The 25,282-nt window shown below is 42.9% G+C and overlaps 1 protein-coding gene across 2 annotated transcripts; it reads left to right on the plus strand.

The window, feature by feature from the left end:
- The first annotated feature begins 1,160 nt into the window (after positions 1-1,160).
- LOC146200127 (male-specific histamine-binding salivary protein-like) lies at positions 1,161-16,814 on the plus strand. 2 transcript variants are annotated; one of them, XM_084592876.1, is made up of 6 exons: positions 1,161-1,406; positions 2,929-3,083; positions 7,931-8,097; positions 11,990-12,072; positions 15,096-15,179; positions 15,277-16,814. In XM_084592876.1, exons 2-6 carry the CDS (start codon positions 2,952-2,954, stop codon positions 15,438-15,440), a joined length of 630 nt encoding a protein of 209 aa, XP_084449002.1. In that variant the 5' UTR covers positions 1,161-1,406; positions 2,929-2,951; the 3' UTR covers positions 15,441-16,814. The 2 variants fall into 2 exon arrangements, with proteins under 2 accessions (XP_084449002.1, XP_084449003.1); XM_084592877.1 differs by having other exon boundaries at positions 2,932-3,083.
- The last annotated feature ends 8,468 nt before the right edge of the window (positions 16,815-25,282 follow it).

Consider the following 25,282-nt stretch of genomic DNA (forward strand, 5'->3'; position numbering starts at 1 on the left):
CCAGGAGCCCTTTTTCCTTCAGGCTTAGCCCGCTCGACTAGCTGTAACTGATCTGCGGGTTGCGTGGCTAGAAGGGCAGGAATTTGTCGAAAACTGGAAATAAAGAAAAAGAGTGATCCATGTTCAATATCGAATGCAGCGAACTTCTGAGATAATGCGCCGATACACCGACAATGACATCGAAGGTCATACAGATTATCCCAAGAGGTCAGGACTGCTCTCTACAGCGGCGGTAATACCTCGTGCTGCCATTAATGTGAGAAAGCCGCTCGTTGGGTGCGATACACATGGCGAAGAAATAATAAACAAGAGGTCTTGCAGAAATATGTTTATATGCACCAAGAACTTTCAGCGTAGAATAATTTTAAAAGACATTTGGTGGGTAGTTCATGTAATATGCACTTTTCCGCTTTGCTATTAGCAAAGCCATAAAAGGTACGAGGATGCTGTCGTGCCCATTATAGTCATTCGAAAGAACAAGAAGCTTGCTCCGTCACGGAATTTTGGGTACGGAAAAAAGTGGCCGATTAAGAAGGATATATATTTAACTGCCTAAAGAAAACTCTGTGGCCGAGTGCCTATGCGACAAAACAGGAGGAAAAAAATTAGCCCTCTCATCATCGTATTTTTGAAACGAGAAGATAAGAAATAAAATTTTGAAAAAGACGGTCGCAAGAACTAAAAGTAGACTTCACTTAAATGCAACAGTAATGGCGCGCCCATTCTTAAATTGATGACAACGAGTCCTTTTCCGCACAGATGTCAGTGTTTTGACTCGATTGCTACGGATATTTTGCAGTAAATGTTCCACAGAACGTAATCATTATATTTTTAGTACCCGACAAAGTAGAACACAACCGAAAAAAAAAAAAAGCGGAAATCATTTTTTTGTTTTTGTTTTTTACCGAGGATGATAAGAGGATGGCGCTATCTTCAATGTCACTTTAAAGTGTAGATATAATACCTGTTGACAGCATATACAAAAAAAAAAACGTGCGCATAGCATGAGCCTTAACTGTCTTGTTTGCGCGAAACTTATGGTCATATCGATGCCAGGGTACAGTCACGTAAGACGAAAATATTCTCACGCGTCGAGGTTATCCAAGGATTTTTTCCCCGCTCTTTCTCCGGATAGCGATGCCTACAGCGTAAGTAGGCCCTATAGGTGACATGGCTATCGTAACAGCTCAGTGCGATATAAGAGAAATGATTGATAGCTTTCCTTTATGAGGGATTTAGTCTTTTTATTCATCGTCAGTACACTTTCCTCGAGTGCCGTCTGCGTGGGCGTGTTTCTTGTCTGTTGCGCCTAGGCCTTCCTTCAGGAGCGTCATAAGTTTCTACTCCTCTGCAGCCTCGTCAGACGCTGATCAGGCTGCGAGACTCGCGCTCACGAGTTATCGTCGGTAAGTAATAGCCATGAAATTTATTTTGCAAAAAATATGGTCGATTCAACGTTCTGAACCCACGTGATCTGCCAAACATATTTTATGTTTTTACACGGTTTATTACCCGAAGTGAATTTTGATCATTACATCGTAATTAGCGTGCTCCGGAGAGTTTGTTAGTCTAGTAACATAGTAGATTGGCTTTAGACGCAATAAGAAAAAAAAATAATGTTTGATTGGGTTCGTCGGAAGTTAAAGCTGTGAAAACACTATTCTGTCAGGATCAAGTTTTATTTCGTGCAAGCCCAAGACGGACTCAAAAAATCTGCCACTGGAAATTCTGGATACCTTTATTTGAACGAAATTTTAAACATGTCTTTCTGATAACAAATGTGTAAATATAATGCGATTAAATTCGAAACGTTTTTATTTTCTAGTTGCAAAACCATCACTCCTATTTTTCTCTTTTTTCCATCCGCGAGAACTGTAGTTCTGGCCATCATAAGGTAAATATGAAGCGCTGAACCGGCGTTCTCAGTGCAAAAGCAGATATGGCGTTGTTAGGAGAACAAGGATGTTTTCTTTTTTTGAAATAATACATACAAGACGCGCCTGTGTCTTAAACTTACCTGCCCTCCCCTTACATTAGTGCACAGTGTTACCACGAAGCCAGATGCTAATAGATCGAATTTGTATCTTTGTCTGTTAAAGATTCCGCGCAGTACAATTAGTCGCAATTTACGATATAATATTTAAATTTACACCTAGCGGGTGCCATTCTCTTGTCCTGGTGTGCACCAGTTAAGGATATCATAGGAAGATAGACAGAAATTATTTATTTATTTATTTATTTATTTATTTATTTATTTATTTATTTATTTATTTATTTATTTATTTATTTATTTATTTATTTATTTCCAATACCTCAAAGACCCCAGGAGTACGGGGTTTTACATATATGATTCAGTGTGGTCTTTGCTTCTTATACTTTATGTTCCCAAGAAACGCCATGCCCTATCGATTCCAGAAGCGGGCAAATACGGGCTGGTTGGTATATGCTTAAACATCGAGTAAAATAGCGCTAGGGGAAACGGGACACGTGAACGACAGACACATCTATCGATTCTGCATAATCTGGCATCTGGATAAGCGAAATAAAAACTTCAAGAGGTGCTGTGAGTATGATTATTGGTGATTTTTTTCTGGATGCATGGACTGCATTATCCCAGGAGTTTATTGCACACCAAATGACGAATGTGAAAAATAATGAAGTATTGCCTAATAAAACCAGCACATTAAATGTTTCTAACTCCAACCGCTTTCAAGCAACGCTAGTTCCTGCTGCACATATCTTCGTAGCTCCGGTTTCTTGTTCCTTTGAGCCGGCGGGCAATGCTACTCCTCTAAAATACAATGGTCTTGTAGATCATAACCATACCATTGTTATTATATTAGGCTTACTTTTGGTTAGAACAACAACTTTATGTTTGGCCTCTCACGATAACAAAGGCTTAACCTGTGGCCTGTTTTTTCTTTTAAGAAGTCTTCAAGTCCCTGTTCAAGATGATCACACTGAGTGCAATGGTGAACCTTTGGGCCGCTTCCATCCTGCTTCTCGCCACTAGCACCGCCTTAGGGGAAACAGAATTACTGGAGAGAAAACCGTACCTGTCAAAATATCAGGATGCTTGGAAGGTAAGACCAGGAGTCTTTTCAGGCCCTGTAATGTCGTTACATGCATGCACATTGCCTGCACCATGTTCACCCTTATTCTTGCTGCCTTGTTTCTTTACGCACCGTATAAATGGATGGCACAAGGAAAATTTTACGTGTTGGGAGAAAATTTCAGTTTTGTAAATATGTCCTGATGGCGTGACTTCTACGATTTTGTTGATCGTGTCCATTAATGCGGTCGAAGAATGGCAAACACCTTGGGAAGAGAACCCACGCCAACACACTGATGTGCCTTTTCTTCTAGAAATCCCTCATTGACGTCGACGACAGAGAAACGGCATATTTAGGGCTCCAGAAAAACAAGCAATTTTAGCTTTGATGATCAGAGAGAACATACCTCTTTACACGCGTCCTCCGATGGAACAGAAAAGGTTGCTACTAGAAGTAACATGAAGTCGTTACGGAGACTCGGCTGCAAAGTATGGTTTTTTTGTTTGTTTGTTTTTTTACAAAAACGTGCAGCAGTTATCTAGCCAGATTAGGTAATACAAGTGGAATTCAAAAAGTATTTCGGAATATTTAGGAAGCAGAAGCTTATTATTCTACAGGTGGCAGGCTCGTTCTGAAGGTTGTTTCACTATCTGGCCGTTGTGTATGCTCATGCTTCAGCAAAGAAAATAAAACAAATGATTGCGGATTTGGATGATTCGAATACTATGGGGGCCATATCTGCAGTTAGTGAAATAAGCACGATTTATACTACCATAAGTAATGATGAAGTCATTGTTGGCAAAACGTTTCATAGTTATAAGGCGTGGACGATGTAGTAATTTAGTTTGCCGACCTTTTTAGACGCCTGGGAATTTAACCTAATTTAACATCATCTAGCAATGCAGTCTCAAAAAGTAATTGTTACAAGAGCTATCCATAATGGCTGGCTGGTAGATTTTATGAAAAATGAACCTATACACTTGATACAAAAGCAAGACAATAAGCGCTGTTGTCGCTTGTATGTGTGCTTAATTTGACTGTTTCTTCGTAATGTGAAGTTAAACAAATAGCCATTTTCGTAGCGAAAGCTACACCGCAGTAGATTTTGAAGACCTCGGGTGGCCGCAGATAAGCCGTGAAGAGGCGTAGCTACGGTCTGCTCCAATATCTATTTTATCATCTCTTAGTAAGGTACTTGAAAAATTAATAGTCAGCCGCTTAGACAATTATCTAAATAAATTTAATATTATTACCCCTTGTCAATTTGGCGGCAGTTCAACTAACTTGCCTCTTATCTCTTTGACTGAATTTATTAAGCATGGCATTGGCAATGGCGAATTTGTTGGTTCTGTGTTTTTAGATTTCACAAAAGCTTTTGATACGATTAGCCATTTGATTTTGCTACAGAAACTGGAACGTTATGGCATAGTAGGCCCTGTATCTCTACTTCTGAAAAGCTGCTTACAAGATCGTAAACAAATCATTAATATTAATGGAACTACCTTTCTAGATAAAACTATTAACCAAGGTGTTCCTCAGGGATCTATTTTAGGACATTTACGGTTCATATTATATATTAACGACCTTCCTACTTCTATTAGTCCAACTCACTGTGTCTTATACGCGGACGATACTACCGTGTCATTATCTAACAGGTTCATTGATGATCTTACGGTTGATTTGAATACCGTTTTCAGTAACATAACAAAATGGTGTCTTAATAACCGCCTGGTTATTAACCCCACTAAAACAAAGTTTTTAATCTTTAAAAGTAGCCAGAAAATCCTTCCTTGCACTCCTACGTTCACCCTCTGTTCTTACACTATCCCAGCTTCCGATAGCACCAGCTTTTTGGGCGTTATTCTTGATTCTGCACTTAAATTCTCAGCCCCCCACATCACTCATTTAAAACAAATATCTATGGCATCCCAGCTCTCATTAAAGCATGACCATATTTCCTCGTTACATTCTCTTATCTTTGTATTATGCTTTCATTCACAGTGCTTTCATTTACGGGATTGTCGTTTGGGGAAATACTTACAACTGCCATTTATCGTCTGCACAGCATATACAAAATCACGCTATCCGCATCACCACCTGCAGCACGTTTTCCACTAGCGCTCGTCCCTTATTATATGAACATCATAACTTATCAGTCCACCAGCTCTTTCAGTATCACCTTGTAATCGCGTTCTTTAAGCTATTGAATGGCAGCTTGCATTTCTAGTTTGTTAATCTGTTACTACTTTCGAACTATAACTCTACAAGATTTGCAGCGAATAACAATTTACTACTCCCGAAAGTTCGTACTAATTATGGAAAAATGACGACATATTTTGCAGCCATTTCATTTTGGAGCTCATTGTCTTTAAAACTGAAAACTTATATGTCCTTGCCCACATTGAAGAATGACTTTAAGGAATATTTGTTGAATTGGTGAGCTTTTATATTTTTTATGTCTGATACCTGAGTTAGTGCCTTTGTTTTTGTGTACAAATACCGATTTGCCATGTTTTGTATATTATAAACCTTTCGCTAACTTTGCTGTTATTATTTATTTTATTGTAGTGATCTATCGAGGGTCCCGGTGCAGTCTTATGACTATGGGACCCGCGTCTGTATTTTTATGCATTTTGTAAATATGTTCACTCTAATAAACTTTCACTTTCACTTTCACAAAAAAAAAAAAAAATCAGCCTACCATGACATTTGATTTCACTTTACCCCTATGCCACGGGCAGGAGCTGCCAACTCGGGTCGCTCCTTTCATATGGGAGGGTGATTACAGAATCATCCTGTCAAGACCCTTGCATTCACGTTATCCTTACGGCATCCTACGACGGTGTATGCTGAAAAAAAAAAAAACGATACGCAGGCACATCCATACGGCTTGGTTGAAGCATCACTTTATATGTGGGCTGGTAGCTTACGCTCTTGCGTCATACCCTTAAAGGATGAGCTTAAGTGTCCCCAGTAATGTAGCACCTTGCACTAATAGGGCATGATAGGGGAATAATGTAGCCGGAAAAAGAAGCTTCCGCCGTTGCTTTCGCAATTCACCTGTAGGTTAACCAGAGCTAAACCACAACTACTTTTTATTGCGTTAGCAATAGTGCGTAAGGTTTCAGCCTACCGCGTAGTCCCGGGAAGGGCCACGTTTTACCTTGAGCCGCAGCCGATCCGCATACGGCTTTAACCAAGACGTTTAACCAGCCAAGCCTTTACCCACGAATTCTTCAAATTGACGAATTTTTCAAGAATCCTCAGCAGATTTCCTGTTTTAAATGTAAAACTATTTCAGAATTACGAATTTCAATAAAGTGCATATTTCAGAATAAAGTATGCATTTTATTTTTTCTTCTATAATGTAAGAACATCAGTACTACGAATTCGGCTAAATTTAACAGCGCCGCACTTCGCAACTCTCACGTGAAACGGAAACCGACGTTTCTGTGCGTACGGCCCGTGGGCTGAAGCTATCATCATCAGCATATCTAGTGTCACCACAGAGCTGTGGTTTAATATGTAGTAGCCAGCAGGCCTCGTCGCCTGCCTCTTCTCGTCCTGTGTTGTGTATCATTCGCAGGTCGGTCGGTCGAGCCATTCGCGGCAGCGGAAAGGCTTTCTTTTATTCTTTTTTTTGCGGGTCATCCTATTGCGAAGTTTTGAGAGATCTGACGATGATTGCAGCCAGCGAAGGCGCCATAAGATAGAAAATCAGCATTCACTGCAAGAAACAATGCAAGGAAAAAAATACAAGAGTTCAGCGTTGCTGAGCCAAATATTGAGCGAAAGCATTAGCTGCGGGTGACCGAGCGTTCTTCTTCTTCTCTTTTTCTTCTTCCTCAGCCCACATATAAAACCCCGCTTTAGCCAACCCGTATGAACGTGCCTTAATAGGCCTATAGGGGTAACGTGAATGCCAGGGTTCAGGCAGGCTGATTCTGACATAACCGTCCCATGTGAAACGAGAGACCCAAGTTGGCAGCCCCTGCCAGCCCACATATAAAGCCCCGCTTTAAAATATCAAGCTACAGCTTGAGGTACACTACATGCTGAACCATAAGCGTCGCCATGACGGTATTGCTAACGAAGTTCAACACAGTTTAACCAGAGCTAAACCACAGCCAATTTTTTTTACCCCGATCATAGAGCACCACGAGGGGTGGAAGAAGTCAAAATAAGACAGCATAGTGGATACGTCTTGCACAAAGTTTCGTCTATATATTCAGTGTATATTCCGCTATATCATACCACTGCATCTTGAAAAGCGTTGACGACAATATTCTAATTTTCACTTAATGAACTGCCTAACTTCAGGTTGCGAGAAAAGTAGAAAAAAATAAGAAGTCCTCTTTAAACAACACAGATCTTGTACTCAGAAGTTTGCTGCAAGGTATAAGTTGAGAAAGGGTGAATGGAATGCAGGAGATAGAAAGTTAAAAGAAATAGTGAGGTCCAGTTGCACTAAGGTAGTCGCAGAGGTTGGCGGTGTAGTAGTTTTCCATTGTGCACTTATCATAATCACAATCACGGTTCCACCGCAGGCCCACCATCGATTAAAAAAAAAAGAAGATCTTGTACTGTATCTCCATCAACACGATGTTATTTAGAGATATAAGACGCAGCAGATCGATGTGGAAAGGTGCGAAATTAAGCCTTACACTGATTTCATTGTGGTCTTCGAATAAGTATTTCAATTTCTTATCAAGTCCCGCTTGCTGTATAGCTAAAGTTTTAGAACGTTTTGTATGTTCATGAAATCCGAAAGGAAATATTTGAGAAGAGATGTTTTAGCATGCCAGCTACATAGCATTCGTTTGTGTTATTCGAAACTACAAAAGTATCTAATATTGCATTTAACATTTTTTTTTCAGTCCCTCACGGTGCCAGGAAGGTACTACCTGTACATGCGATCCTACGAGGATGAGCCGTTCTATGGACACAACAGGAAATGTGTTTTCAACGAATTAGTTTCAGTCAACGAAGAAGACAAATACACTGTCAGCATCTTCGGATCAGTTGATCTCAAGGACGGATTGACGTAAGAAACAGTTCTTTCACAATGAATACCGATGCTAATGATATTTTCGGCTAACAATATTTTCTCGCAAGACTGAAGGTTAGTGCTAGCGTTAAAATGTGTGTGTGTGCGTTCGTGCGTGTGTGTGTGTGTGTGTGTGTGTGTGTGTGTGTGTGTGTGTGTGTGTGTGTGTGTGTGTGTGTGTGTGTGTGTGTGTGTGTGTGTGTGTGTGTGTGTGTGTGTGTGTGTGTGTGTGTGTGTGTGTGTGTGTGTGTGTGTGTGTGTGTGTGTGTGTGTGTGTGTGTGTGTGTGTGTGTGTGTGTGTGTGTGTGTGTGTGTGTGTGTGTGTGTGTGTGTGTGTGTGTGTGTGTGTGTGTGTGTGTGTGTGTGTGTGTGTGTGTGTGTGTGTGTGTGTGTGTGTGTGTGTGTGTGTGTGTGTGTGTGTGTGTGTGTGTGTGTGTGTGTGTGTGTGTGTGTGTGTGTGTGTGTGTGTGTGTGTGTGTGTGTGTGTGTGTGTGTGTGTGTGTGTGTGTGTGTGTGTGTGTGTGTGTGTGTGTGTGTGTGTGTGTGTGTGTGTGTGTGTGTGTGTGTGTGTGTGTGTGTGTGTGTGTGTGTGTGTGTGTGTGTGTGTGTGTGTGTGTGTGTGTGTGTGTGTGTGTGTGTGTGTGTGTGTGTGTGTGTGTGTGTGTGTGTGTGTGTGTGTGTGTGTGTGTGTGTGTGTGTGTGTGTGTGTGTGTGTGTGTGTGTGTGTGTGTGTGTGTGTGTGTGTGTGTGTGTGTGTGTGTGTGTGTGTGTGTGTGTGTGTGTGTGTGTGTGTGTGTGTGTGTGTGTGTGTGTGTGTGTGTGTGTGTGTGTGTGTGTGTGTGTGTGTGTGTGTGTGTGTGTGTGTGTGTGTGTGTGTGTGTGTGTGTGTGTGTGTGTGTGTGTGTGTGTGTGTGTGTGTGTGTGTGTGTGTGTGTGTGTGTGTGTGTGTGTGTGTGTGTGTGTGTGTGTGTGTGTGTGTGTGTGTGTGTGTGTGTGTGTGTGTGTGTGTGTGTGTGTGTGTGTGTGTGTGTGTGTGTGTGTGTGTGTGTGTGTGTGTGTGTGTGTGTGTGTGTGTGTGTGTGTGTGTGTGTGTGTGTGTGTGTGTGTGTGTGTGTGTGTGTGTGTGTGTGTGTGTGTGTGTGTGTGTGTGTGTGTGTGTGTGTGTGTGTGTGTGTGTGTGTGTGTGTGTGTGTGTGTGTGTGTGTGTGTGTGTGTGTGTGTGTGTGTGTGTGTGTGTGTGTGTGTGTGTGTGTGTGTGTGTGTGTGTGTGTGTGTGTGTGTGTGTGTGTGTGTGTGTGTGTGTGTGTGTGTGTGTGTGTGTGTGTGTGTGTGTGTGTGTGTGTGTGTGTGTGTGTGTGTGTGTGTGTGTGTGTGTGTGTGTGTGTGTGTGTGTGTGTGTGTGTGTGTGTGTGTGTGTGTGTGTGTGTGTGTGTGTGTGTGTGTGTGTGTGTGTGTGTGTGTGTGTGTGTGTGTGTGTGTGTGTGTGTGTGTGTGTGTGTGTGTGTGTGTGTGTGTGTGTGTGTGTGTGTGTGTGTGTGTGTGTGTGTGTGTGTGTGTGTGTGTGTGTGTGTGTGTGTGTGTGTGTGTGTGTGTGTGTGTGTGTGTGTGTGTGTGTGTGTGTGTGTGTGTGTGTGTGTGTGTGTGTGTGTGTGTGTGTGTGTGTGTGTGTGTGTGTGTGTGTGTGTGTGTGTGTGTGTGTGTGTGTGTGTGTGTGTGTGTGTGTGTGTGTGTGTGTGTGTGTGTGTGTGTGTGTGTGTGTGTGTGTGTGTGTGTGTGTGTGTGTGTGTGTGTGTGTGTGTGTGTGTGTGTGTGTGTGTGTGTGTGTGTGTGTGTGTGTGTGTGTGTGTGTGTGTGTGTGTGTGTGTGTGTGTGTGTGTTGGAAATCGCGAAGTTCGCGATTTCCAACTTTATTTATAATCTCAGAGGTTACAAATACCATGCCTCAGAGCCGCAGGAAAAAGAAGTAAAAATAAGTACCATGGGCTCAATATGGTGGCGGATTCTTGGTAAAAAAGGAATAGGAAGACTGCGGCATTATGAGTATTCCCAACCGGCTTCTCGCATTCCCTCACCCTCTCACAGCATCACCTTTCAGAGAGTAAAATACTTTTTTCTGGGATTGATCTTCCAATGAGCTCGAGGAAAGCGTATCCCGCATCATGGAGTCTCTTTTGGACAGAAGCGAAGTGAGCAACATGGCACGTTCTCGTTGACACGTTTTTCTAAAAAAAAAAATAATTGTTTCGAGCTGGTCGGCAGTGCTAGCACAACAGGTAGAAGCTGTAAGCAATCCGTACAGGGCGCCGTGATACGTTCTCGGTATTGCACAATTCCCCCACTACAGAAGTGCTTTACCTAAACAAATGAAGTAGTTGGAATATTGAATCACTATTATTTACTGTCCAGTTTGGCTTTTACTTTCGATGTCAATGTATGACAGCATCTGGTAGCATCTCACGATCCAAGTGCATCGAATCAAACATCGCGAGAGAGAAACTCGCCCAAATTGGTCTATTTCTACAACCACATGTATATCATGAAACTCTTTCGGAACACCTCACGATACTTAAGGACAAGCAAATAAAGCTCGTATTCATTTTGAGCATCTAAAATTGATACAAATACGTTTTTTAAAGTAACAATACTCATAACGCAACCCACAATAGGCTACGAAATGGGTTTAGATATTACAAATGAGCCTTTTATACCTATTCGGATTTGCAATACAGAAACGCTGCACTATAAACATAAACACTGCATTATATTAAAACCCTTTCGCAGTAGCACCTGGCTCACAAGTGCAATATATAGATCCTGGTTGAACGCAGTCATCGCAATGGAACATCTATGTTTTGACTTCTATCAAAGCGGCAGTGAAGAAAAAGAAAACTAAAAATAGGTGCTTCCTGCTTTTTGTTCTTGACGTCGAATTCGAAGATAGAATTTTATTCCAGAATGTAGCCTAGTTCAAACCAGAGCAAGTAGACTTTGAAGGGTTACTGTGCTTTCTGTCACCAGTTCTTTATAATTGAGGTGTTTTACCTTAAATCTCTAACAATGCGTTTAGACATGTTTCCCACGAGAGCGTAATGGGCCAGGAAGAAATTATGTCAACTTCATGAAAACTGTGTTGCTGCTATGGTGGCAAATATATTATAAAAATGAGAATATACACTGAAATACCGCATCTTCCACACGGAAATAGGCGTTGTTAGAAGCAAGACTAACATTTAATGCGTCATTTCGAACATTAGGTATTAAACCTCAATATGCACAACGCACTGATCAACTATCGCCAGTACGAAATTGCGCTAGAACTGCTGTACACTTAATAGTGTTCAGTGAAAAAAAGAGCTTCTACAAGACGAGTGAGCTCACTGTCAAAAGTATGTCTATAAAATATTTAGGCTACAAAATTTCCAGTTAGGAGGTTCTATGAAAACAAGTATGAACAAGCATTTCCCACTATTTAAGCCTGGTAGGGAATTTTGAGCTTTATGCACTAGGCGGCTTAGAGAGCCGAGGAAAGTCGGAAACTTTCGAATTGCTGCCTCATAGGAATCTTGTGAAAGTTAAATTTCGTCGCAATTTCATATATTGGTTAACCACTAAGTGCTTTGCTTTCCGAAAGTGTCTCCGACTAGCCCTGCAAGCGATTCCATCTGAGAGTCATGAAATACCATGAATGGCTTCTGGAACTTGGCCCCTGTATGGGTAGGGAAGAAAATGACGGAAATGATGACAAGGTTAATTTCGCGTTGCCACAGAGACTGAGTCTACCATCGATCCTGGGGTACCGAGAGGAAGGAAGTATAAAACGAGCCTTTTATTTGTTCAAATGCTCGCGCAGCTATTTTGCAGGCTCATTACATTTCTTTTTATTTGCCAGGAAAACTCAAACCGCATACGCGTGGGTGCGTGCTTCTGAAGGATACACTGTGCCCAATGTTATCGAAGCCTCTAATTCTAAAGGTGAGTAGAGGACATCAATGTTTGCTACCATAAAACCAAATTTGCCCAAGGTACTAAATCCTGTTCTACTTTATATTTATATTTTATTCTCCAACTGATTTAGCTACTTCTACCCATTCATTTTTTTGGACGTAACAGCTTTCATTTCATTTCATTTCCTTAAAGGCCCCAGGAAGGGGTCCTACATGTTTGCATCAAAAGTAATAAGAAATTTTGCTATAAAAGAGACGCCATTGTGCCTCTTGTTAATGCATTGGAAGAAATAAAATATAGTTCACCGTAGAGGAGCACAATTACAACGCATCCGGCCTACATCCACGGCCTGCTGTCACCCAGTCCACCACCAGAAGCTTTATCACAATAAGATCATTGTTAGTTCCGTTCTTGTTTTGATAAAACGAGTGTGCGGTATTTCTGGCCAAACAACAAGCCTGCCACACATTTCTCACCAAATATCTCTTCCACAATTGAGCTCATAGCCCTGCCGGGTTGGCGCAGTGGTTACGGCGCTCGACTACTGTACCCAAGGACGCGGGATCCAATCCTGGCCTCAGCGGCAGCTTTTCGCTGGAGGCAGAAAGCAAGACGCCCGAGTGCTGTGCGATGTCAGCGCACTTTAAAGAACCCCAGGTGGTCAAAATTTTCGGAGTCCTCCACTACGGCGTCTCTCATAGCCTTAGTTGCTTCGGGACGTTAAATCCCACAAACCAAACCAATAGACCTCATAATTGCGTATGCAAGAGCCACCCTAAATTGACAACAATTAAAGAATCGTAGCTCTTTAATAGTTTAATTTTTAGTACAAGAGAGTGTTAACGAGTAGTTAACTATGAGCAAAGCACTACCTGGAATAGTTTAATTTTAGTACAAGAGAGTGTTAACGAGTAGTGAACTATGAGCAAAGCACTCCTTGGAATAGTTTAATTTTAGTACAAGAGAGTGTTAACGAGTAGTGAACTATGAGCAAAGCACTCCTTGGAATAGTTTAATTTTAGTACAAGAGAGTATTAACGAGTAGAGAACTATGAGCAAAGCACTCCCTGGAATAGTTTAATTTTAGTACAAGAAAGTGTTAACGAGTAGTGAACTATGAGCAAAGCACTCCCTGGAATAGTTTAATTTTAGTACAAGAGAGTGTTAACGAGTAGTGAACTATGAGCAAAGCACTCCCTCGAATAGTTTAATTTTAGTACAAGAGAGTGTTAACGAGTAGTGAACTATGAGCAAAGCACTCCCTGGAATAGTTTAATTCTAGTACAAAAGAGTGTTAACGAGTAGTGAACTATGAGCAAAGCACTCCCTGGAATAGTTTAATTTTAGTACAAGAGAGTGTTAACGAGTAGTGAACTATGAGCAAAGCACTCCCTGGAATAGTTTAATTCTAGTACAAGAGAGTGTTAACGAGTAGTGAACTATGAGCAAAGCACTCCCTGGAATAGTTTAATTTTAGTACAAGAGAGTGTTAACGAGTAGTGAACTATGAGCAAAGCACTCCCTGGAATAGTTTAATTCTAGTACAAGAGAGTGTTAACGAGTAGTGAACTATGAGCAAAGCACTCCCTGGAATATTTTAATTTTAGTACAAGAGAGTGTTAACGAGTAGTGAACTATGAGCAAAGCACTCCCTGGAATAGTTTAATTTTAGTACAAGAGAGTGTTAACGAGTTGTGAACTATGAGCAAAGCACTCCCTGGAATAGTTTAATTCTAGTACAAGAGAGTGTTAACGAGTAGTGAACTATGAGCAAAGCACTCCCTGGCGCGGGGCTTCATTGGCATGCACTCAGTATCAGTCACATTGCTTCAACCACACTTACAGTCCTAGGTTCGCATGGCTGCATTCTCACGTTGCAAGTAGCTCAAAAAGCTGTCTTCTTTCTGTTAAGTAAACATTAGCCCTAAAAGGCAATTTTAATAAACGCTCCGCTATACCCCACCGAAAATAAATAAGCGCGTAAATCTAAGCGCCTGAGATACACCCAAAGGAAGTGCGGTTTTTTATTGAGATACGTCTCGCTCCCTTGCATACCTTCAATAAATGTCTTTGAACACGGGCGTAATATAGAAACATTTTGTTGCCTTCAGGTTTTAGCTGAATCTATCTTGAAGTTTCAGAAAAACTCTCAAAATCCCCCCTAGATTTTCGTAATCAAACTTAGCGCTTTTACGCAATATTCGTCGCATTGAGGAAAGCTTTATGGCACCAGGTCCGAAACAAAAATAACTATAAATAAGCGCATGATTATCTCTTCGCAAATGTTATACCGAAATTGACAGAGTCCAGACAATTGTGGCTAAGTTCTGGCTAACCCTAGTTGAATTGCGAAACCAACGGCGGAAGCTTCTTTCGGCTGCTACATTATTCCCCTACCATGCCCTATCAGAGTAAGGTGCTATATTATTGGGGATACTTAAGCTCATTCAGATTAACGCCCTTGGGGGCGAGTTGGTGCATGATGGAATTGAACGGCTGTGTCACACGGAAACGGCTGTGTCCGTTTCCGTGTTGCGCCGCCATTCAATTCCTTAAGCTCACCCTTTAAGGGTATGACGCGAGAGCGTAAGCTACCAGCCCATGCATAAAGTCACGCTTCAACCAAGTCGTATGGACATGCCTGTGTGTCGTAGGTGTAACGAGAATGCAAACGGTTGTAGCAGGCTGATTCTGATGTCACCCTCCCATATGAAAGGAGCGACCCGAGTTGGCAGATCCTGCTTGTGGTATAGGGGTAACGGGAATTCAAATGTCATGGCAGGCTGATTTTTTTATGAGCAGACTGTAGCTACGCCTCTTCACGGCGTAGCTGCGGTCACCCTAAGTGTTGCTTTGGCTGAAGTCTTGCTTTCGCTTTCGCAATAATAACGCTCGCTAGTGTTAATTTTTAACAAGGTATGTGGGGGCGTAAGCGTCGGTAACCTTGTAAGAATGCATTCTTCAACAACTGAATCAATTATATTGAACGGCCTGCTCCACCATTTTCTTTGTAGAGCAAGGTATACAAACTTTCTTGTTTTTTTTTTTAGAAAAGCTGTCCACTCTTGAGTATCCTGTGGCCTTCTCAGAGTACGACAACTGCGACATACTGAGGGTTCCTCACAGAAACAATGGTGAGAACTGGCAAAACATAAAAGCATGTTTGCTTTTTGAAGCAACTATTGAATTCGTAGTAGGAGCCCTATCGATATGTCATTTCCTTTTTTCCAGGTTGTGAGCTTTGGGCGAAGGCGGGGCAGGTTCACAACATCAAGTCACTCTGCTTTTTTGTCTTTCACCTGCTCTGCGGACCGAATAAGTACATCGTCTACGACAGAGATCTTTGTGGTCGAGATCCACAAACTTCACCAAGCATGATTACTGTGGAGCTCTAGTTTGTTCCCCGCGCTTGATTTAAGAAACATGGACTGCGTTGTGAGTCTCACTGCACTCACCTGCGAATAAATATTTGATACTACACGATAAGGTCAAAGTCACTGTCACCTAGCGCATCGCGGTTACACATGTGATGTAAAATTAAGCCTAAAGACCGATTGCCTTGTCTCTTGCCAATAATAATCTATCCCGCTGCTCGTGAGAGGGCCTCGTCAGTCAAGGCCGAGGAGAAAGGCTTTGGAAATCCTGTTGAATAAGCTGATCTTGTATTCAGTTCCAATTAGTTCACTGTATTTCAGTCAATATAATGTCGATACAACGTGTTGGTGCACAGACAGCACGATGTCAAAAATTCGATTTGCCAGAGGTCTGTGCCGCTTTGCAGAGGTCATGCGCACATAAATACTCACTACAGGTAGTGACAGCAAATAAACAAACTTACGAGCCATGACATGCTCTGAAAATATGTATGCCAACAATGGTTTAGGGCTGCCTTCTGTCGTTCGTGATAGATGCCGCCCAAGCCACTTAAAAAAATAAAAGCACGCACAAGAATCCCGAAGACGAGAAAAGAGACGCAGCCTTGCTACTTAAATTTAGTCTCTACTTATGTAGAGTACCGGACAAGATGAAGAAGGTAACGAACCGGTTCGGGATGCCGCTCGTTTTTCGTCTCCAGTGAAGCTTTGTGCCCCCATATCTCTAGTATCCAGGGTAGAAGGATAGAAAAAAGATTACTATGCATTAGGAAAGGCACTGAACAAGGGTAGAGGGAGAGCCTGAGTTGGTCGCAAGGCTTCGCTTGTGAAATAAGGCTCTTTACTCTTGTTCAGCGCTCTTCCATACATATCTCCAGCAGGCAGACGATAATGGGGTGTGGAAAAAGCACACCGTGCCCTACGTACAGTGTGATGCAGGAGAGGTCTACGAACTACCACTTTCGGCACGGAGAAGTGTATGCCGGTCAGACCGGTAGGTGTATCAATCACAGGCTGGCGGATCACCAAAGATATTTAAAGTGCAATGAAAATATGCGCGTGTGGTGCTTTTCTTGAGTTCAGGCAGAAAGCTTACGCCTTGCTTCGATAGCGCAAGAATCAAATTAAGGATCGGCCTTCAAGAGAACTTCTGAGAGCCTATCACATCATATATGAAAAAGAGACGATAACTGCATTGGCGATGCGTGAAGGTTTTTGGTCCGCATAGAAATATGACCAATGCCGGACAACACTAAGACAGTTTCTGTTTCCTCTTTGGGACGCGATTTTATGTTCTAAAGATATAAAGACGTAAACGACCTTTATATTGTACAGGCATTAAAGCCAGGTATGAATGCAGAGTTCGTGCGTGTGTTTCTTTCTTCTATGGGAGCGTGTTCATTCCATTCACTTATGAATAAAAAATGTTTTTTCATAGCTGACAAGGTATGAAATGTATCTTGATAAATAACATAATATAATACTGCTATCATAGTTTTCTCTCACCTCTTCTCTCCCCCAAGAAAAAAAAAAAACAAGAACAGAGAAACCTTTGCTGACCAGTTTCTTTAGTTGCACACTTTAAGGCAATTAATTTTTACACACTGAGAAGAAGGACCTTCATTAGAGCAAATTGAGGACTTTGTCATAGAACTAGCGAGTTAAATCAGGTAAGCTAGCAACTCTTTGAGAGACAATTTGAGAGACAATAATTAGGCAAAGGTAAACGCGACTTGTCCACGACACAATAAAACACAGCGCCGAAAACTTAATATTCACTTCGACGTCGCAAATGGCAACGGAATGAGTAGATTTAAAGAGCGGGAGAGGGTGAACATTATCTCGCCTTCAAAAGCGTACCTATACATCGGTAAGCATCACCGTATTATGCAAACGCAAACAATCATCGGCATCAGCTTAGATTGTGAAACAAGCGCCAAGTTTGTTTACCAAGCATACGTCATACTAGCATAATGTCCTCTCCCGCCTCCCCCTCCCCCCCCCCCCCCCCAAAAAAAAAATATATATATATAGAGAGAACGCTTACGGTGCCCCACGTCTCGTTGGCAAAACAGAATAGAGCTAAATGCTATGTGTACACTTTTATTTAGCAACTTGCATGACTTTACAGGACACACTCAAAGTTAATCACTGGGTGTAATTTCGCACATTAGACTCGTAAAAAAAAGTTTTGGATTCGAAGAACTTTACTGCCTGCGCCACATGATGGACGCTGCAGAAGAGCTGTTCCTCAACGCGTAGAGAAAGCAACAATGCCACTGGCAGCGACGGCGATAGTGCTGCAGTCCAGACGGATCCATTTCGAAAGAAAGTGCCATTTTTATGTCTGCATCGGCGCTGGATATCACAATACAAAGAGATAACAAAGTCCTGGTCATAATGTCCGATAACCAACTTCATTGCGCTTGTGAAAAAAAATGGCGTTTATTTTTGTTATATCGATCTTTTCTTTTTATCATGGGAAAATTCTGGACGATGCACGAACGAAACAGTCTTCTTTTTCATTTCATTTTATTGTTTTGTAGTTCCTTTAAAAACATAGAAAGCTAACACTGCCACTCCCTGGATGACTAGAGACTTATTGCATTTATCAGGGCGGATCGCTTGACTACGCCGGTCAAGGCGTCCTGGCAACCCCATAAGGATCAGACACGTTTCTAGTGCCAAGGAGGAGCTTCGTGATAAAATTGAACACCGCAAAATATTTTTACATCAAGGTTAATTTGCCCATATTAATCAAAGCTCAATCCCGCAAGTTGTGGAAGTCTGTCCAACCCCCTAGGTTTACCTTGGATACTCTGATCATAAACGATGTCGCAGTTTATAAACCGCCGAAGATTGCTTCTGGTTTTTGACATCTACTTCTAGTCAGTATTTACGAGATACAGTTCAGAAATTCCAGCTTTTGCTCCTGAATCACATTCATCCATCGGCGATGTGTCAGTGTCCACTGAAGGTGTGCTGACTATGGTATTAAATTTAGATGCCAGGAAATCGTGTGGTCCTGACGACATTCCTTCTGCATTTATTCTTCGCAACTCTCTTTGGCCTAACAGGTACCTTACACGTATATTAAGGAAATCGCTATCAATCGTATCCTTCCTTATTTGTGGAAACTAGCCAAGTTACTGCCCCTGTTGAAATCTGGTAACGTCCAACTATTATATAACTACAGGTCGATTTCCTCAACAGCGTATTCCTCTAAACTACTGCAGCTAGTTATCGTTAAACGTATCATGAATTTCTTGAGACTAATAATATACTAAGTGTTTTCCAGGATGCCTTCCATTGTGGATTCAGTGCTGTAACGCAACTTACCGAATTCGCACATGACATCAGCAGTTCTCTCGATATAGGTGACTAGGTTAATGCTATTCTTATAGACTTTGTAAAGGCTTTCGTCACAGTTTCGCACCCTAAACTAATGCTCAAGCTGTCCGCTATACGAAAGTGTCGTCCCTGGTTAACTGGATGTCAGATTTTTTCCCAGCACTCCCAGTGCGTACAATTCAGCTCTACCAATTCAAGTCCTGGGTCCTCTTCTGCTGCTCTTATATGTTAATGAGCTGTCATTTAACCCTTTAGTGAAGTTACGAATTTATGCAGACGACTGCTTTTATATCGAACTATTAAATCGCCAGTTGATCACGTTAGCCTTAAAATTAATTCACTGATTTCTGCAACTGGTTCAATATCGAATGAATCAATATTAACTTTTTTCTGAGACTGTGTGTTATTTTCACGACGGGTTGCCCTTCCTTCTTCAAATATTGATAGAACATGGTCAATTTACACAGAGTGTACGAATACAGGTAGCCCTGTCTTCTACTAACACACTACATCTCTCGATCAAAACACATTGATGACATCTGTAATAAGGCCCTTAAAAGTCTAGAATACTTGCACCTCACCTTGCACTCTGCTCATCAAGAAACTAAGCTCCTAACATGTAAAACACTCCTTCGCCTCATCCTCGAATACGCTTGTGTTGTTTAAAATCTATGTAAACTGTGGGGCATTAACAAACTAAAATCTGTACAGAAGAAGGCTGTGCGATTTGTTTGCAGGAGATCTGACATGCATTTTTCACCATCCGCTTGTGTTCCACAACTTGGCCTAAATACATTTTCTGCACGTCGTCATGTTGAATGTCTCAAATATATGTACATTTTCGTCAATTCTCCTCGCTTTTCATCGCTGCATAATTATCTCACATTTTTTTTAACCTTCATCTACAAGGAGCCACAACGTCCTGAGCATGTCGCCCTTTTTCACGCGTACAACATTTTTAGGTAAAGTTTCCTTCCTCAGACAATTAAACTTGCAAATCTTCACCGAGCAATATTCGCTCATTAGGAAAGGTGCTGGGAAGGAGACACAATCTCCCCAGTACTATCCACAGCTTGCTTAGAGGAAGTATTCAGAGACTTGGACTGGGAGCAGTTAGGGATAAGGGTAGATGGAGAATACCTGCGATTTGCTGATGACATTGCCCTGCTAAGCAACTCGGGGCATGAACTGCGAAGAAAGATTGGTGACCTAGAAAGGAAAAGTTGGAAGGTAGGCTTGAAAATCAATATGCAGAAGACTAAGGTAATGTTCAACAGCCTCGGGAAGGAACAGCAGTTTACATTAGGTAGCGAAATACTGGAAGTAGTAGGCGAATATGTCTACTTAGGACAGGTAGTAACCGCAGATCCGGACCATGAAAAAGAAATAACAAGAAGAATAAGATTGGGATGGAGCGCATTTGGCAAGCACTCGCAGATTATGGCTAGCAGCTTACCGGTATCGCTCAAGAGGAAAGTATACAACAGTTGCATCTTGCCTGTACTCACCTATGGCGCTGAAACGTGGAGGCTAACCAAGAGAGTTCTACTTAAGTTGAGGACAACCCAGAGGGCTATGAAACGAAAACTGGTAGGGGTAACATCAAGAGATAGGAAGCGTGCAGAGTGGGTCAGAGAAACAACTCAAGTTACTGACATTCTAGTGGAAATCAAGAAGAAATGGGCATGGGCAGGACATTTAGTGCGAAGAGAGAATAACCGATGGTCGCTGAGGGTAACAAACTGGATTCCAAAGGAAGGAAAGCGTAGCAGGGGGCGGCAGAAAGTTAGGTGGGCGGATGAGGTTAAGAAGTTTGCAGGGGTCAAGTGGATGCATCCAGCACAGAACCGGGTTAATTGGAAAAAATATGAGAGAATCATTCACCCTGCAGTGGGTATAGTCAGGCTGATGATGATTCGCTCATTATCATTAGAGGAGTTTTTAGAAGCGTGTTTATAATGTATATTTACTTTGTGTTTCTCTTATTTGTGTTGTACCCCAATCCTACAATAGCCTCGCCGAGGCGGCAGTATCTAAAAATAAACAAAAATAAATAAGTAATGCTCCGGAGAGTAATTTCCACCAATTTATAGGCTCGCGGTCTACGTTTTCTTGGAGGTGGGTGGTTACTCTCTGGTTTTGACATATTCAATTTTTTGCCTAATTGGGAGTGAGCGATAGCCCGTGGATAGGCGATCACTTAAAATATTACGGTAAGCGACTTATCTACCGCAAGCGCCGTAACGCGGGCGGCAAACAGTTCTCCCACAGCATGCCTGTGCCCTCGAGGATATTTCGTTTCGACTTCGAATATCGTCCTCAACACAAACTGTGCCCAAGCCGTGAAACGAGTGGCACGGTGGAGTAGTATGACGAAAGGTATTTTCTATAGGTAGACAGATAGAAAGGAGGAAGGGAGACGGGGATGCTAACCAGAAAGGCTTTCGGTTGGCTATCCTGTACTGGGAAATGAGGGGATTAAACACTGAAAGAGGGAAGCGAAGAGGGGAAGAGGGAAGCGACGAGCAACGCGTACACAATTCGTCGCTAAAGGCAATGGCTGTCAAGTAGAAAAATAGTGCGTAGTAGGCGGACAGGACCGTCGATTGTTGTGGTGGCAGACCGATCCGTTGTTAAACGGTGAGGGTGAAGCAATCTGAGCATAACGTAGCACGTCTAAACGAGTCGTAGGGGGCATAAAAAAGATAACGTGCACCGTTGAGGTGCTTCCGTTGTTTCTCTCTGGACGTAAGATTCGCGGGCTGATCCGAACCGCGCCAGGCCTTTGGGAGCCTGATAGTGTCACGAAATCGGCGCACATTTTCATCAAGCCGGTACGGCGCGAGGCCCGCGCGGCGTCGCGTGCAAAAGCATGGAGAGAAAAGCCTCCTTCCCCGCTCGGGAGAGCGCGTAGCTTTGTACGCGTTGCCGTCACCCTCTTTCCCATTGCCCGGGGAGGACGGTCGTTCATCGGACTGGAATACGCCAGAAAGTTCCGGAATCTTCTATGGGACCTAGCCAATGACGACGCGCGGCCCGACGGGAGGAGAAGAGGGAGCTATAACCAGCGAAGCTATGTGTGTGTGCGCGCTGGCTTTGACGCGTGCTAGCAGACGCGGCGCGCGCTATTTAAAGCGACCGCGCCGCTTGTTGAGTCAGTCAGTCAGTTCGTCAGTGTTTTGCGACGTGCTCGCCTGTGCTTCGGCTGGACTCCCGGGGATCACCCGCTGCTGGCAAGCCCACGGACTTTCAAGGGAGCGGCGCTCGTCTCGTATGGCGGCCAAATCGTGACTCTTGAGGCGTCGGACTGCAACAGTGCCCGGTGAACAATTTGGTGTTTGTTTATGTAACTCTCTCGTGTTTGATCTGTTGTGAAGCCTGTGTTATTGAATCATTCTGTAGTTGCATGCTTAGCGTTTGTATTCTGTGAACCTCTCGTCTGTGTGTTTCAAGTGATCTTGTGTATTCCTCTGTATCGTCTCTTGCTGTGCATAAATTGTGTTTTCTTTGTTACTTCTGACTCCGATCCTTACTCTGGTTTGAACCGGCGACAGCTGGGCACCAAACGACCACCCCCTTCTGTCACTACAAGGTAGTTAAATTCCGGCTGAGCTTGCCACGCAGGTCGAGGGCATCTCCTTTGCGACCGGAACAGCTACCCCCACTCACTCTATGGGTGTCTGGGTGTGTGCGCACCGTTAAGGGCGCATCGTTAATAATACCCCATAATCATTAACGGGTGACAATAGCTTTATTTAAGTGTTCATAGCTTCTTCGCTGCGTAAGCATTACGTCAAACCACCCGCTCTCTTACCCGCATTTCGCCGATGTTTGTCCGGTAGATAGGGGCAGTTCGCAGGTAACATGACCAGGTACCAATTGGTCAGTTAGCTGTTCATCTGATTTCACGAGACCATTCCCGTGGCCAAATTGGCAAGAGCTGCCAGACTGAGGCAGCGGAAGCCACTGGGGTCCTGTACTAGGGACTCCACCTAGTATTTGTGAGGGGAAAGGCACTAAGTCTGACCTCAGAGCAACCTGTATGTAACTCTCTATTTTTATTAAACGTTTTCACCACCACCACCAAACTGAGGAGCGCTTCTGAGCTGAGACTCGAAAATACTGATTCTGAGTCAAACACGTTACTCCTATACAACTCAAGTAGGTTTCTTTGGCTTGGTTAAATCTGAGCTTTATTCTACATCACGTGGTCTTTCGTATTATATTGGATATTACGATTGTATGATAATGCCTACGTGAGACTGGAAACCGAACACAAATTGAAAGCGGAAGTTGTAGTTCACCTAATTGATGTTTGGGCTAAACGAATTGTTCCTGCTGTCGCCACAGTGCTCTCGGAATTTTTTGCTACATACGGAGCATCGGTGCAGCTTTAATTCGATAAAGACAAAATGGTTAGAATTACTGCCTGTTTTTAGGGCTGGAGCGTCTTTTCTTGTACAACCCTCCTATACGCGATGCGCAAAACGCCGACAACGCCGCCTGTCGCCAAAACCGCAAAGCGTAAGTGGGCTCGGTCGGGCGTAGTTGTGTTGTCCAAATAACTTATGGCACATACCCACAGAGGAGGATCGGCCAAGAATTGGGTAGCAAAAAAAAATGTTTTTTTCTTTTTAAGTATACTTGCATAAGAAAAAAAAATTGATTTGAGGGGTAGAGAAAAGGAAACAAAATGGGAATTAAGTGAAATATAAAATGAAAAGTGGTAACACTCACGGGAGATTGAGTTCACGCTGTTCACATCTTTCGTCTTTGGTCGCGGTTTAACAGATATAACGCCGCTGTCAACCTTTTAGCAATGTCTGGGAAAAATTGCTGCGTAGTTGGTTTTGGGAACACACAAAACCATGCTAGGAACACCTTATTGTAAGTTTCCAGTGATGCTTGACGAGAACGACGGCGGCCGTGAATCGCGGCTGTTCGACGCACGAAGCAAGCAACCGCACCAAATGACATTTGTTCAGGTTAATGCCATTTTTTCGACGCGCTGCTACACAATCAAAGCTAATGCCATTTCCAAATTATGGTAACTGTGATTGGTATGCAAATATTAGACTGCCTTCAATATGTTGCGAAGATGACGGCGCTGTAAACGAAAGAAGCCTTTAAATTTACATTCAATATATGTCTTGCATACCTTGTAACCAACTTCTTTATTAGGACTATCAATTACACGTAGTTACGGCAGTGTCGGCGGCGTTTGTTTACGAAAGGGTTCGGAAGGTACGCACGACTGCGCCCGACTGCGAAACGCGTACGAGTTTCAACAACGCACACTTTCCGCACTAAAGCAAGTGTCAAGAGCAACGCGCAAAATAGGCAGTATCTAGTGTACTGTCCGACGCCGCTTTTATAGAATCTTCGAGTATCGCCCTACGACGCAGCATACCACAGCCCCGTTGACTCCCGTACGTTTTCGCCAGATCGTTCGCTTGGCGTTATAAGGCCCGCCGAAAAGCTTAACTTCATCAACAAAGCATACGGCAAATTCTTAACGCTTCCCACATCGGATGCCGCGAGCTTACCGCAACGACGCTTCCAGCGGATGCGGACGACGACGGCGTTCTGGCCGTGTGCTAAGCCCTATAGTCGTCGCTAGGCCTTAACGCCTAAACAGTTTCGCATAAAAGCAGTAGCTGCAAGTGCTTTGGAAATAGTAAATTTTCTATTCATAAAACTGCATTGCTATAAGTTCAATTGTCTCACAAATTGTCTTAGATTAAACTGAAGGTGTAACTTCGGCGACGCTTTAGCAGCGGAGCTAGAGAACGAAATCGGATAAGTTGCGTCACACCGGCGGCAGCTGCTAAAAGCAGAAATTTGCCTGTAGTGCTGTTATCACTTCTTCCAAAATCTCGTTACATAACAGCGAACCTCAGTAAAGATAATTTTTTTAGGTTCCTTCCTCAAATTAAGCGCGTATTATTTAAGCTGAACAGAGCATGCTTTTCTTAAGGTGGCGACAGAAATCCGCCGCGTCGGCGACTCGGCGCCGACGCACAGCAGCAGCGCAGGGGCGACCTGTTCCACCTGCGCTGAGTAGAGTGGCTACGGGTTGGTTGGCAGCGATGGGTGCAAGTTATTTTACGATGCTATTTGGCATAGTTCACATAGATGACTAGCTGCAAAATTATAGAAGCAAAGTAGTATTTATTGCCGGTGGCACTTTTGCAGTTTATTTTGGGTGTATCTTCTCACCGAGTCTCTGGTGTCGACATATCACACTTCCTCGTTGATCGCATTCGGATGAGTACCTATTGTGGTTTTCATCAAGTGTCAATATATTTTCTCATGTAGCAGCAAACAAATATCATTTTGAACGAGCGTCATTCGATGGAAAAGGCATTAAATTTGCCGTGTGGCAGGCGTGAGTGATAACTATAGTTTTCAGTGTGTTTTGCTTGTCATTCACTTCTTGTTTAAACTTGATCGCCTCCGCTGGCCGGGAAGATACAATGCACATTAGATTTGTGAAACACTTAGCCAGGCGA

Source organism: Amblyomma maculatum, chromosome 2 (assembly GCF_055883805.1).
Source record: "Amblyomma maculatum isolate TAMU_Amacu chromosome 2, ASM5588380v1, whole genome shotgun sequence".
NCBI classification, from domain to species: domain Eukaryota; kingdom Metazoa; phylum Arthropoda; class Arachnida; order Ixodida; family Ixodidae; genus Amblyomma; species Amblyomma maculatum.

What these genes read in the sequence shown, in the direction of transcription:
- LOC146200127 (XM_084592876.1), top strand. Translation starts at nt 2,952, where the DNA reads ATGATCACACTGAGTGCAATGGTGAACCTTTGGGCCGCTTCCATCCTG. An exon ending in CGAAGCCTCTAATTCTAAAG is followed by an intron (nt 12,073 to 15,095) that starts GTGAGTAGAGGA and finishes TTTTTTTTTTAG; the next exon opens with AAAAGCTGTCCACTCTTGAG. An exon ending in GGTTCCTCACAGAAACAATG is followed by an intron (nt 15,180 to 15,276) that starts GTGAGAACTGGC and finishes CCTTTTTTCCAG; the next exon opens with GTTGTGAGCTTTGGGCGAAG.